This window comes from Perca flavescens, chromosome 19 (genome assembly GCF_004354835.1).
Source record: "Perca flavescens isolate YP-PL-M2 chromosome 19, PFLA_1.0, whole genome shotgun sequence".
In the NCBI taxonomy this organism is placed as follows: domain Eukaryota; kingdom Metazoa; phylum Chordata; class Actinopteri; order Perciformes; family Percidae; genus Perca; species Perca flavescens.
Window position 1 is genome coordinate 306626 of NC_041349.1, and position 13375 is coordinate 320000.

Genomic DNA, 13375 nt, shown 5'->3' on the forward strand with positions numbered 1-13375 from the left:
TTCTCTTTGCTCCAGGTCTTTCTCCTTCTCTAGAGCCAGCTGCATCAACACACTAATAGTTGGTTTTCTTTACAACAAATGCAGGAGACAATGTTTTTATTCAAGCACGTCTTCAAAGACACATGAAATGCATCCTTCAAAAGATGCCCTTTTTTCACCCAGATTTACACAAACTCTCTCTCACACACAGACACACATGCACGCACACACACACACAGACACACACACACACACACACACACACACACACTCCATAATATAACTGTCAAAAGTAAGGTGCACTTTTTTCAACCCTAAAATTATCATCGTTTGTTTACAGATTTACACAATCTCTCTCACACACAGACACGCATACATGCATGCACACACACACACACACACACACACACACACACACACACACACACACACACACACACACACACACACACACACACACACACACACACACACACACACACACACACACACACACACACACACACACACACACACACACACACACACACACACACACACACACACACACCACACACACACACACACACACACACACACACACACACACACACACACAGCTCCATAATATAACTAGAAAAAATACAATGATTTCATGCATCGGCCTACAAGCGCAAAATGGTTGAATCTGGTGAAATACTGTAAAAATGTCAAATATGACTAGTTTTCTTCCAAATGAAATGCTGACATTACAGGATGCATGGTTTTATACTGTAAAGATCAAAACATGTGGTTATAATGGAAGTGAAGGGGACCATTTTTGCCTCGAAGGTGTCCAAAGGGAGTATCTGGAAATACATAAAAAATACTAATGCAATCAAATCAGTTTTGTTGCTTATCTTTGACATATCCAAGCCTCTAATCACCACCAAAGCCCCATCTTCATATTATTCATTATATGGGAAAAAAAACATTTTTTTTGTTTTTTTTATAAATAATGACATACTTCAAATACATAAACTGGCATTTAAAGGGTTAAAATCCTGAACATGATTGAATGTTTGGTGGTTTTGATTAAGTTAGAAGTTGTTTAAGTTATTTATGAAAAAAAAAACTGATATTGATATATGATGATTTAATAACAGTTTTTGTGTGCGTGAACATTTTTGCCACGAAGGTGTCCAAAGGGTACAAAATGAATAATTTAAGTATAAAAGACATGTAAGAGTAAAAAACACTGGATTTAAGAAATTTGGCTGAAAAGAAGGATTCCTACAAAATGCCATGCCATAAGAAGTAACACAGCAAAAATGATCACAAAATGAAAAATAAAACTTGAGAAAAATGTACAAAAATGACCGAGGAGGCTATGAGGGATAAGGTGATGGTTCCCAGAGAAGCAGCAGAAGATATTTCTCTTTAACCAAACCGTAGCAGTGGGGATGCAGCCTGGTTGTTTACTGCACTACTGTGAGGATGATGAAGGTGTCTGTTGTAGATTTTAGCATCACAACGTGTTGGTGGTGGGATGGTTGTCATAGCAACATGAATCTCAGGGTCACAGGTAGTTGAGGAGGCCAAAGGCATGCTGGGGAAAGACGACAACGATGATGATGTCATAAATGTCTTCCAGTCGGTGCTACAGTTAGCCTGTTAGCTCTTATCAAAAGAAAAAAAAAAACTTTATTACTGTAGCAATTGAACTTTATTGAGAAGCAGCTGTAAGTTTATAAAGTGTTTGAATGAGGCCAGCTTTATTGAAACCAGCAGCGTGAACACTGGTCGCTGTGAGAGCAATAAAACCTACGATCACTGAGCAACACTTTGATAATCAGGAGTTCTGACCAATAGGAGGGCAGAGCTGATGGCTGTGGGCGGAGCCACAGGACCAAACCAACCAATCAGGTTTCTGTGGACTTTGTATGAAGTTCAAATACAGTTTTCTTACTGAAATAATACAACTTTTTACTCTTAGACTTCTCAAAATATTACAGCATTTTGTTCTTAATATTAGGTCTTAATATTTCAAATAATGTCTTTTACTCTCAAGATGTTTTGAGTTTTTAATTTCAGTTTATAAAACTGTGGTTTTATTTGGATAGTTACTTTAATAATCTGAGACGTTGTCTTTTCTCCGACATTAATAATATTTTAGGGTAATCTGACACTTTATGAAGAACTAGAAACTAATTTTTGTTTTAGTTTCCTACACAGATTTATATTTTTATTATTTATTTTATATTTATTTATGTTTTAAAGTCTCTCACAGCTGGAGACAGGTGCAAGTCATTAATTAATTTTGAAGTGTTTAAATTAATCTGAAGATAAATCAGGCATCAAAGTCTTTTCGAGACAATCTGAACCAATCAGCTTCCTGCGTTGTCCAATCAGCCGGCTAGTGTTTGCTAGTGTGTTAGCTTAGCTTAGATGGATGAATGGTGGATAGTTTAGTTAGTGTAGCATAGCAACAGTGAGCTAAAGGTCAGTTTAAGCCCCGCCCCCTGTTGCATTATTAACAACAGAAACATCAAAAATACTGAAAACATTTAAAAATAGTGAATAAAAAAACATTGGAAAGAGCAACTAAAATGTCCACCCTGCTCTCACAGAATCCCGTGAAATGATCACGAACTGTAAAACGCTGATTACGTGGCGGTGGAACGAATGTGTGAACAGTCTGTGTTGCCACTACGGCAAACAATGCCGATGTAAACTCAATGAGACGATAACGTAGCATTAGGAGCGACTACGGTAGTATGAAAGGCTGAAACTCCACAGAGGGAGGTTGGCTGGGGGGGAGGATGGGTCAAACAACACAGGACGTTCACCCAGGAGACCGGGGATCAGGTCCCGTTCTTCTTTACCTAAACCCAACCGTCCCATTGTTGTCCTGCCAACCCGCTCTCACGCCAGGTCGTTATATAGTTACGTTATTTAGATTTATTAATTTGTGTAGAGGTTACGATTTTGACGTTTTTTTCGTGTGCATGCAACGATTTTTGAACGTGTACAGGTCACGCTTTTCGAACCTGCTCTGGGGGGACGCAACAACGGGGAAATGAGGCGCCGCACGCCGGCCACAACAACGGGACGGGGCCGCCTACTCGCGGGACGCATAAACGGGGAAATAAAACGCCACAATAACGGGACACAAGGACAAAGGAACTGCAACACGCGGGACGCGATCCCCGGTCTCCCGGGTGAAAGTCCTTATTAACACTACTCGCTACCGTCAGCGATCTGGGATCACGAAATATGCTTCCCATTAAAATGCATTGCTTTCAATTTCGTAATCGCCACACGAAAAAAACGCCACTTACGTGTCCTGTCCACGACTTAATAGATTACATAACGTAACTATATAACGAACTGCCATGAGACCTGGCTGTGTCCCGCGGTCATGGAAACTTAAGCCCACCCAGGACCTTTTCCTTAACTTAAGGGGCTCATTTCACGGAATTCTGTGAGATCAGGTTGAAAACATCACAAAAAGAAGTTGATTATAACAGCCCTAATTTAAACTGATTTATTAACTGATGATATGTTGATGTATTTAACAGTAGCTGCTGTTAACCCTAAATTAAACTGATGTATTGATTGATGATTGGTTGATGTTTTTAACAGTAACTGCAGCTGATTTTTTATATTTTGATTTGTGATTGTTGATCCTGTATTGAACAGGCTTGGCCAATCACAGGGCCTGTAGCCTCTCTGGGGGCGGAGCCTGTGGTGTGACATCACATGAAGAAGCACTTATTGATCTCTGACTGTCAGTGTTTTATCATGATGATCGTTTTTTTTCTAAATAAATGCTGGAGATGTGCACTGGATGCTGCTGTGACAAAACTTTGAATTACAACTGAGTTCTTGAAATATCACATTTGTTTTAATAAAATCTGAAATATTAAAACCTATTGCTCCTTCTCAACATTTCTACCACGCTGGTCTCAAAACTGCAAAAAATAACACAAATATTATAACATGTATGTAATGTAGTGCAACATGTGTTAGAAAGTCTGCAGGACAGATATAAATACTGTCTGAGTCACTGAAGATGATCCACTGCAAGACACTTTGGTTTGTTAAATACAATACAATCATTTCTTCAGTTAAAATGTTGTCCAACAGAGTCAATGTGAAAAACTCAAATATTATTTTCAAGGCCTGGAGAGGAAAAACATGCTGACTGAAGTTTCGGAAATCATACATGAAAGGGTAAAAAACATCTTCAAAAACAAACAGTTTGTCAGAGAGTTTTCTGGTTTATTGTAGTTAAAATATTTCACTCCATCAGAAATATACAAGTCAAACTGACTGAAAATAAATGATCTTAAAGCTGAGATATAAGTGTCTGTAACATATTGATTTAACACAGTAAAGAATCACATCACTGTAGATGAAGCAGAATCCAGACTAGACGTGTAACCAACGACAGGTACAACATTTAAATGCAGATACCAAGTTATTAACCCTTGTTTTGTCCTCGGATAAAATTTGACCCATTTTTTCAAACAAATTGTCCCAAAATAACATGGATGCACGGATGTATGCTGTACGGAACCCGTATAACAACAAAAATGATTTCCATTGAATTTATGGTCTTTTATTTAATCTTATAGCATTTGAAAAGAATGTTTAAATGGTTTCAAAACGATATCCTGACTAAACTTTGACAGTCTGTGATCCACTCAACATCCTCTGAGCTTAGCTATTAGTCAAAATAATTCATAATTTCTGCTTTTGCTAAAATGTCATATAAATTAGGTTTATTGACTATGAATTTAAAGAAGGGCTGAGAAAAACATTTCAATTAATGTTAAAAGCATAAAAAAGGACAAAAATTTGGATAAAGCTCCAAAAAAAGTTTAATTTAATTTTCACTTTTGACCCGGAAAGACAACTTCATGGTCGACGGGAAGACAACACGAGGGTTAAAACTGAACTGGTCTGACTGTTGGGAGTCTGGATCAACAGAAGTTCATTTCAGGATAAACCCTTTCTTTCTGTCTGTGTTGCTGTTCTCACACAGGAGCCAATGAGGTTTAACCTTATATCAGCTACTATAAATAGCTCACATTACTGTGTTGTGTCAACAGTTAACTTCATGTAATACTGTATGTGGTGTGTTCTTTTGAACCAGTTCCTTCCTGAGACTATTCAGCAAAGCCAGCGTTGCTGCATCCAGAGCTCAGTGCCCCCCGAGATCATTGTGATTGGTTTAAAGAAATGCAAACAACCCAGAGCTATCTGTTGTCCCAGAATGCATCTGTGGTGTAGCCAGACCTTCCTCCACAGTGCTGTGGAGACTAGAAGGTAGGATCAGCCTTTTTAAACTGGTCTGAACTGGTCTGAACTGGTTTTGAACCAGGAATCTGACCGCAGGTCTTCCTCCTGTAGAAGATTAATGCAGCCAGAGATAAGACCAGACCCAGGATCAGTCCTGATGCCACGATGATGAGCTTGTTCCTCTGAAACTCCAGCATGGACAGGTCTGAGGACAGACAGGGAGAGAGACAGACAGGTGAGCAGACAGACAGGTAGAGATGTTTTTGTCAGTTGACACTTTAATAAAACCAGCCTGTTCTCATAAAGCATTAGTACATATATCTCTGGAAAGTAAAGCTCTGTTATTGGTATGTGTTCCACTTATTTATTACTATCAGCAGCAGGTTGACTGCTGCTGTATAAGAGTGTAAAGATCCTCATAGGGAGGAGGTCGGGGGGGATATTTGGCTCCTAAAACACCAGACTTTCACCCAGGAAACAGGTGTTCATGTCCTCAAGAAGTTAAGGAGAAAACACAAGACTTTCACCAGGAAACAGGTGTTCATATCCTGAAGAAGTTAAGGAGAAAACACAAGACTTTCACCCAGGAAACAGGTGTTCATGTCCTGGAGAAGTTAAGGAGAAAACACAAGACTTTCACCCAGGAAACAGGTGTTCATGTCCTGGAGAAGTTAAGGAGAAAACACAAGACTTTCACCCAGGAAACAGGTGATCATGTCCTGAAGAAGTTAAGGAGTAAACACAAAACTTTCACCAGGAAACAGGTGTTCATGTCCTGGAGAAGTTAAGGAGAAAACACAAGACTTTCACCCAGGAAACAGGTGATCATGTCCTGAAGAAGTTAAGGAGAAAACACAAGACTTTCACCCAGGAAACAGGTGATCATGTCCTGAAGAAGTTAAGGAGAAAACACAAGACTTTCACCCAGGAAACAGGTGTTCATGTCCTGAAGAAGTTAAGGAGAAAACACAAGACTTTCACCAGGAAACAGGTGTTCATGTCCTGAAGAAGTTTAGGAGAAAACACAAGACTTTCACCAGGAAACAGGTGTTCATGTCCTGAAGAAGTTAAGGAGAAAACACAAGACTTTCACCAGGAAACAGGTGATCATGTCCTGAAGAAGTTAAGGAGAAAACACAAGACTTTCACCCAGGAAACAGGTGTTCATGTCCTGAAGAAGTTAAGGAGAAAACACAAGACTTTCACCCAGGAAACAGGTGTTCATGTCCTGAAGAAGTTAAGGAGAAAACACAAGACTTTCACCCAGGAAACAGGTGATCATGTCCTGAAGAAGTTAAGGAGAAAACACAAGACTTTCACCAGGAAACAGGTGATCATGTCCTGAAGAAGTTAAGGAGAAAACACAAGACTTTCACCAGGAAACAGGTGATCATGTCCTGAAGAAGTTAAGGAGAAAACACAAGACTTTCACCAGGAAACAGGTGTTCATGTCCTGAAGAAGTTAAGGAGAAAACACAAGACTTTCACCCAGGAAACAGGTGTTCATGTCCTGGAGAAGTTAAGGAGAAAACACAAGACTTTCACCAGGAAACAGGTGATCATGTCCTGAAGAAGTTAAGGAGAAAACACAAGACTTTCACCAGGAAACAGGTGTTCATGTCCTGAAGAAGTTAAGGAGAAAACACAAGACTTTCACCAGGAAACAGGTGTTCATGTCCTGAAGAAGTTAAGGAGAAAACACAAGACTTTCACCAGGAAACAGGTGTTCATGTCCTTAAGAAGTTAAGGAGAAAACACAAGACTTTCACCAGGAAACAGGTGTTCATGTCCTGAAGAAGTTAAGGAGAAAACACAAGACTTTCACCCAGGAAACAGGTGTTCATGTCCTGAAGAAGTTAAGGAGAAAACACAAGACTTTCACCCAGGAAACAGGTGGTCATGTCCTGAAGAAGTTAAGGAGAAAACACGAGACTTTCACCCAGGAAACATTTTGTCACCTAAGCTCATCTGTTATGGCCTCTGAAAGGACTGTCACCTCATCTAACTGTAAAGCTAAACTTAACTGTCATGTGACCGGGCGGCGGTTGTGTCATTTCTTAGGACATCATACGAAGTGTGGTACATATGTTTATCATACTGCTTGCTTTGTTGCTTGTTCCTTTGTCTGTTATTGGCTCTCATTTTTAACATTTCTCTTGTGAAGCACTTTGTTTTCATAAGATGCTACATTAAATAAACTTTATTATCATTATTGTTCTATTCTGACCTTCGGCCTTCCTCTTGTAGAAGAAGAATGCAGTTAGCGCCAGACCCAGGATCAGTCCTGAGGCTCCAAAGGCGATCTTGTTCCTCTCAGAATCAGACTTGGACAGGTCTGAGGACAGACAGGAAGAGAGACAGACAGGTGAGCAGACAGACATGTACAGACACAGAAAACTGTTCTGAAAAGGTTTTAAATCAGGAGCTCTGTTCTGACCTCGGGCCTTCCTCTTGTAGTAGAGGAATCCAGCCAGAAAGACCACCAGACCCAGGATCAGTCCTGAGGCTCCGATGAGGATTTTGTTTCTGTCAGTCTTAGACATAGACTGGTCTGAGGACAGACAGACAGACAGGTGAGCAGAGAGACACACAGGTAGAGAGACAGTCAAGTGGAGGGACAAACAGGTAAAGACAGACAGGTAGAGAGTCAGACAGGTAGAGAGACAGACAGGTATTTACCCCAGTGAGTAATCAGAGGTTCTTTCAGGCTGGCGTGTTCCACAATACAGGAGATCTTCTCTCCAGACCTGCTGACACAAACCAGACATCAGAACCAGAACCACAACCTGAACCTGGACCAGAACCTGGACCTGGACCTGGACCTGGACAAAACTAAGGTGTCAGAGAAGCGTTGAAAGCACTCGGATGTGTAACAAAAGTGGACCAAACAAGTGTACAATGCTACAAGGTGTTTTGAATCAACTCGTACAACATATTAGGTCCAAACTTTATAAAACACACAAGAACAGAGAAAATGTCTTCATTCTTTAGCAAACAGCTCAGGGAAAAGGTTTGAGAGATCTATGAAACTATCGTTTTTAGGAAACCTGTTTAAAGACACGTGGCCAATAATGTGACTTGTGTTGCTGCATTTTGGTTTGTTTCACCAACTCATCAACTGATCAGGACCAGAGCAAACAGTGGGGTGTGAAATGGAAGTAAATGGCTGAAACATGCTGCAATGTAGAATGAATGTCCTTAGTCCGAACCAAATGAACCAAACTTCAGATGTAAAGGCACCCTGAGAAAGAAGGCTCCTGGACCTGGACCAAACTGGATCTTTCTGGACCTGGGGCCTAATTTATAAAGTTATGTATCACCGTGTTTGAGATGAGTCTTCTGGAGATAGACTGAACTGGACCTGAACCTGGAGGTGACTCACCTGGGCGTGTACTCCAGGTGAGAGTGGATCTGGTAGTACCAATCACCGTCTGCCAGCTCATCAGTGTACGTGACATCAGAGGTGACTTCCTGTCCGTCTCTGGTCCAGGTCACTCTGATCTGTTTGGGGTAGAAGTCGTAGACACTGCAGACCAACATGGCTGGATGTTTACCCCCGGGGGGCGCCATAGAGTGGAGTCTGACATATGGCTCAGCTGAAACACATTGTTGGTGTTTAAATATGTACTATTGATATTTCTCTAATTTAAAGAAACAGAATCATCAGGAGTTGTAATGACAGAGTTTATCCAGCAGGTGGAGACAGAGAGCTTTATAAAACAACCCCAGATGATCTTGGGAGGATTGTTGGGTCTCTGTGAATTAAACATGGTCTAGATCTACACTATTTGTAAAGTGTCCTGAGATAACTTGTGTTCATTTCTGAGCATTTGACAACATACATGAAATTTAATTGAATTATAATTAAATTGAACACTGAAGGTTTTTCCTTTTTGTCAGTTTCAAATGTGCCAATAAATAAATAAACTCATTGAGCTGATGTTGATTTACTAAATTAATAAATCAGATGATGATGTTACAGAAACACTAACTCACCTGATTTAATCAGAACATTCTGGTAGTCAATATCAACATTTCGTTTGCAGTATCTCTCCTTCTGAGCTCTCATCTGAGCCAGAACTGAAGGATCTTTGTTAAAGTACTCAGCCTGTTTCACTCCGTACTCAGTGTATCCAACAAACTTCCCCAAACTGCTGCTGAACCTGATGATCTCCATCTTGTTGAAATATAAAGACCTGATGAACTCGATGTCCTTCAGATCAGACGAGTTAAAGTCACAACGGTCCGTGTTGTAATACAGATATCCATCTGAAGAAGAAAACACAGACACAATATGATCAGAGTATTGATCCGTGATCAGAGTATTGATCAGTGATCAGAGTATTGATCAGTGATCAGAGTATTGATCTGTGATCAGAGTATTGATCCTACCTGCTGTGTAGAGGCTGATGAAGTATAACCAGTATAAAGTGTGTAGTATTGATCAGTGATCAGAGTATTGATCCTACCTGCTGTGTAGAGGCTGATGAAGTATAACCAGTATAAAGTGTGTAGTATTGATCAGTGATCAGAGTATTGATCCTACCTGCTGTGTAGAGGCTGATGAAGTATAAACAGTATAAAGTGTGTAGTATTGATCAGTGATCAGAGTATTGATCCTACCTGCTGTGTAGAGGCTGATGAAGTATTAACAGTATAAAGTGTGTAGTATTGATCAGTGATCAGAGTATTGATCCTACCTGCTGTGTCTTGATGAAGAGCAGGAGACCCTGAGAAAGGATGAAGCCATGTTCCTCTGTTCTCTTAACAAACACTGACTCAGTGTCACTGAGAGCTGATCTAAAACCAGAGGACATGATCACATGACCTGCAGCATCCAATCATATCCAACCATCACCTGTTACCAGGCAGACAACTCAGACTGCAGGCTGCTGATGGAGCAGATCAGACACACAACACTTCCTCTCTGTTATTGTGTTCAGAGATGTGAAGGAAACAGTAAAATAAATGTTGATATAAGATTTCTGTCTTTTAATCACTTGATGTGAAGCCCCTAACTATCCATATAACATCCTATCTGGAGACAAACTGAAACACATGTACCAGGCTGTACAGTCTGACAGACACATATGGACAGCACTCTGAATTTAAAGTGCTTTTTTTATGAAATGTGTTACTTTGAGGCTGGACTATTGTAAGCTACTTTCTTAAGAAAAGAGATCATATTTCTCCTGTATTAGCTTCTCTGCACTGGCTTCCTGTTGAATCCAGGATTGAATTTAAAATCCTTCTCCTGACCTACAAAGCTCTAAATGGTCTAGCACCATCATATCTAGAAGAGCTCCTAATACCTTATTGTCCCACTAGAGCACTGCGCTCCCAGAATGCAGAGTTACTGGTGGTACCTAGAGTCTCTAAAAGTAGAATGGGAGCCAGAGCCTTCAGTTATCAGGCTCCTCTCCTATGGAACCAGCTCCCGATCTGGGTTCGGGGGGCAGACACCATCACCTCATTTAAGAATGAACTTAAAACTCTCCTCTTTGATAAAGCTTAGTTAGGGAGTGAGGAGTTGCAGAGTAAGGAAAATAGACAAAATACTGCAGATCCTGACAGTAATCCCCCCCAGCCTCCCCCCAAGGGGCTTGTCACAATAGTTCTGGTGAAAGTCATTAAAATAACATATTAAACATAAAACATGCTGTCAGTCTCATTTCCATCACTTTTTATTGTAAGGTAGCAGGACTTTTTTCTTTCAACTATTGTCCTAAAACTAATTTTCATCAACATCAATCCTGTGTGTTTCAGCCCCGGGATGAAGGGACGTCCTTAAAGTCGAGCTCTGATGGAGGGATTCATACTCTGGTTGTCTTATCCCAAGCATGAAGAAAACTTGATCTGTAACTCATGGATCTCTGTAATTCAGACATTGTAACTGTTTCTAGTTGATGTATTCCACTGTGTTCTGGATCTTCAGTCTCCTTTTAAACACACACAGACATATTGTTCTTCAGTTTATTAATTTATTGTGTTGAAACCAGGAAAGTTTCTCCTCTTCCCGCAAAACAGAGCTCTGTACAGGGCTGCTCGAGCTGACCTGAAAAGTGGTATTAAGAAAGCCAAGGCGGACCATAAGTGGAGCCCCACCTGTCCAGCAACAACCCACAGGAGGTGTGGCGGGGCATACAAGACATCACGACCTATAGAGGCTGTGATGTGACAACAGGAGACCTGAGTGCGCCGCTGGCAGAGGAGCTAAATTGCTTCTTTGCCCGCTTTGAGACATCACAACAGCACCACTCATCTGCCCCAGCCCTGCCTCCACCCCATCTGGTTCCTGTGCTACCCCAGCCCTGCCCCCGACCCCACCTGGCTCCTGCACCACCCCACTCACTGTGAGGGAGCACGATGTCAGACGGGTGCTCCTTGCAGTGAACCCCAGGAAGGCTGCCGGCCCAGACAGAGTACCTGGCAAGGTGCTCAGGGTGTACACCCACCAGCTCACCCTCATCTTCACCAGAATCTTCACCCTCTCCCTGGCCCAGGCAGTCATCCCGCCCTGCCTAGGTTAGGTTAGGTTACTTTATTGGTACCCATAGGTAAACTAGTTTTACAGTCTAAGAGGCAGGACATCCATGGCCTAAAATCAGCCACAATCATCCCAGTACCGAAGAAGTCTCCCATCACCAGCCTAAATGATTACCGTCCTGTGGCCCTCACCCTGGTAATCATGAAGTACTTTGAGAGACTGATTCACCAACATATCAAGAACTATCTCCCCCCAGACCTTGACCCCTATAAGTTCGCATATCGCACAAACAGATCCACAGAGGACACCATCGCCGTAGCTCTCCAGTCTGCGCTGAGCCACCTGGAGCAGCAGCAGAGCTACGTCAGGATGCTCTTTGTGGATTACATCTCAACTTTCAATACAATTATCATATATATACATTCTCATCACCAGCTGGTCACTCTCGGCCTCCCCCCTCTCACATGTGGCTGGATAAAGGACTTTCTCACCAAGTGGCCCCAGACGGTGAGACTGGGCCCCCACCTCTCCTCCACCCCACAGGGCTGCATGCTGACCCCCTCCTGTACTGTCTCTACACCCACGACTGCAGTCCAGCCCACAACAACAACCTCATCGTCAAGTTTGCTGATGACATCACAGTGGTCGGACTCATCTCAAAGGGATACGAGGCAGCCTACAGAGAGGAGGTCCTGAACATGGCAGCCTGGTGTTCAGAGAACAACCTGGCTCTGAACACCAAGAAAACCAAGGAGATTGTCGTCAAGAACAGCACCGACCTAGCCCCCCTATACATCAACAGCGAATGTGAGACAGGGTTCACACCTTCCCGTTTCTCTTCGTCCTTATCTCCGCGGACAGACAACATCACAGCAGTTATAAAGAAGGCTCAACAGCAGCTACACTTCCTGAGGGTCCTCAGGAAGCACAACCTGGACTCCCGAGGGTCCTCAGGAAGCACAACCTGGACTCCTGAGGGTCTTCAAGAAGCACAACCTGGACTCCTGAGCATCTTCAGGAAGCACAAACTGGACTCCCGAGGGTCTTCAGGAAGCACAACCTGGACTCCTGAGGGTCCTCAGGAAGCACAACCTGGACTCCTGAGCATCTTCAGGAAGCACAACCTGGACTCCTGAGGGTCTTCAGGAAGCACAACCTGGACTCCTGAGCATCTTCAGGAAGCACAACCTGGACTCCTGAGGGTCTTCAGGAAGCACAACCTGGACTCCTGAGCATCTTCAGGAAGCACAACCTGGACTCCTGAGGGTCCTCAGGAAGCACAACCTGGACTCCTGAGCATCTTCAGGAAGCACAACCTGGACTCCTGAGGGTCTTCAGGAAGCACAACCTGGACTCCTGAGCATCTTCAGGAAGCACAACCTGGACTCCCGAAGGTCCTCAGGAAGCACAACCTGGACTCCTGAGGGTCTTCAAGAAGCACAACCTGGACTCCTGAGGGTCTTCAGGAAGCACAACCTGGACTCCTGAGGGTCTTCAGGAAGCACAACCTGGACTCCTGAGCATCTTCAGGAAGCACAACCTGGACTCCTGAGGGTCTTCAGGAAGCACAACCTGGACTCCTGAGCATCTTCAGGAAGCACAACCTGGACTCCTGAGGGTCCTCAGGAAGCACAACCTGGACTC

At 42.5% G+C, this 13375-nt stretch overlaps 2 protein-coding genes across 3 annotated transcripts in view; one reads left to right on the forward strand and one right to left on the reverse strand.

The window, feature by feature from the left end:
* Positions 1-13375, forward strand: part of mogat3a (monoacylglycerol O-acyltransferase 3a) — a 183844-nt gene that overhangs the window by 136772 nt on the left and 33697 nt on the right. The window lies entirely within an intron of this gene.
* Positions 5242-11755, reverse strand: LOC114546085 (H-2 class II histocompatibility antigen, E-D beta chain). The gene is made up of 9 exons (XM_028564752.1): positions 11475-11755; positions 9945-10044; positions 9868-9892; positions 9241-9513; positions 8627-8840; positions 7924-7991; positions 7682-7795; positions 7472-7579; positions 5242-5449 (listed from the first exon to the last, which is right to left on the reverse strand). Exons 1-9 carry the CDS (start codon positions 11753-11755, stop codon positions 5265-5267), a joined length of 1368 nt encoding a protein of 455 aa, XP_028420553.1. The 3' UTR covers positions 5242-5264.